This window comes from Pteropus vampyrus, unplaced genomic scaffold, assembly GCF_000151845.1.
Source record: "Pteropus vampyrus isolate Shadow unplaced genomic scaffold, Pvam_2.0 Scaffold194, whole genome shotgun sequence".
Taxonomy (NCBI): Eukaryota; Metazoa; Chordata; class Mammalia; order Chiroptera; family Pteropodidae; genus Pteropus; species Pteropus vampyrus.
The window spans coordinates 1304940-1305996 of NW_011888975.1; the positions used below are offsets into that span (position 1 = coordinate 1304940).

The following is a 1057-nucleotide window of genomic DNA, read 5'->3' on the forward strand; positions in this document are numbered from 1 at the left end:
GGAAGCCTATTTATTTAAAACGCCATCCTCCACACCGGCTTTGGGCCGTTTTTCCTCACCGTGCAATGTTGTCTCTTTCTCTTAATATAGTTTCTCGATGGAATTTGGAGAATTCGGATTTCCAGGAACTGAAGTCGGAATTAACTGCGGTTCCCGCTTCCCAGATCTTGGACAGTCCATCTGGCCACCCCAGGAGCGAAGCGGGGGACACTGGTATGAAGTTAAAGTTCTCTTTTGTAGCTACGTGGTCTTTGTCTGTGTCCGGTCCTGTGCTTTGCTCCCTTCCCGGGGCATTCTGGCAGGAAGTTGGCCTCTTCCCAACAAAGCCCTGTATCTTATCGCCCACACCTGGGGAAGTGGGTTGGGCTGCACTGGGGGAGGACGAGAGATGTGTTGATTTCACCCCCTTGGTTGTCACGTGGAACTGATTCCACTGGAAAAACGATATTTTTCATTGGGCCCTTCGTATGTTTATCTTAAGGCCAGATGGACCCCATGCACCATCCGGGGATGCGGTCTCGCTAAAGGTATCTTTTCCAAAATGCGGGTGCTTAGGAAAAACACGATCGCCCCTCTCCAAAGACTCCCCTGAGAGCCCGACTTTACGACAAAGACTGCGGTCGCTGTGTTGCTGACAATTATTGCCAGCACGGAAGGGCATGCATGGGGCTGGGGAGTGTTGAAATATTTAAAATATGACTCCCTGAGACATGATCATCTTCTGTAAGGCAAGTGAAGGTTCCCATGAAAATACAGGCATTTTCTGTGATTCCGCTGAACCTAAGTTTTCAACCACCTCTTTGTTACATTTGTAAATGATGCTAAGATTATATTAAAATGCTGCCTGAAATATGTGGCCCATCGATTAGGGCTTGAAAAACCCTGTTTTATAGAGATGATTATAATGATTTGAGGCTTAGAGAGCGAAGTAATTTAACTGAAAGTCACACGGCCAGCGAGTGGCAAAGCCGGGATTTGAACCCAGACCGTCTGCGTCTGCGTCTGCGTCCGGGGTCCTCGCGCCCGCTGGCTCTGCCGCGCCTCCACGGCGTGGAAC

At 49.5% G+C, this 1057-nt stretch overlaps 1 protein-coding gene across 1 annotated transcript in view; it reads left to right on the top strand.

The window, feature by feature from the left end:
- Positions 1–1057, top strand: part of MYOC (myocilin) — an 8095-nt gene that overhangs the window by 4798 nt on the left and 2240 nt on the right. Inside the window, exon 2 of the mRNA XM_011371743.2 lies at positions 91–213. Within this exon, the coding sequence (XP_011370045.1) occupies positions 91–213 (123 nt within the window). The remainder of the gene's footprint in view (positions 1–90; positions 214–1057) is intronic.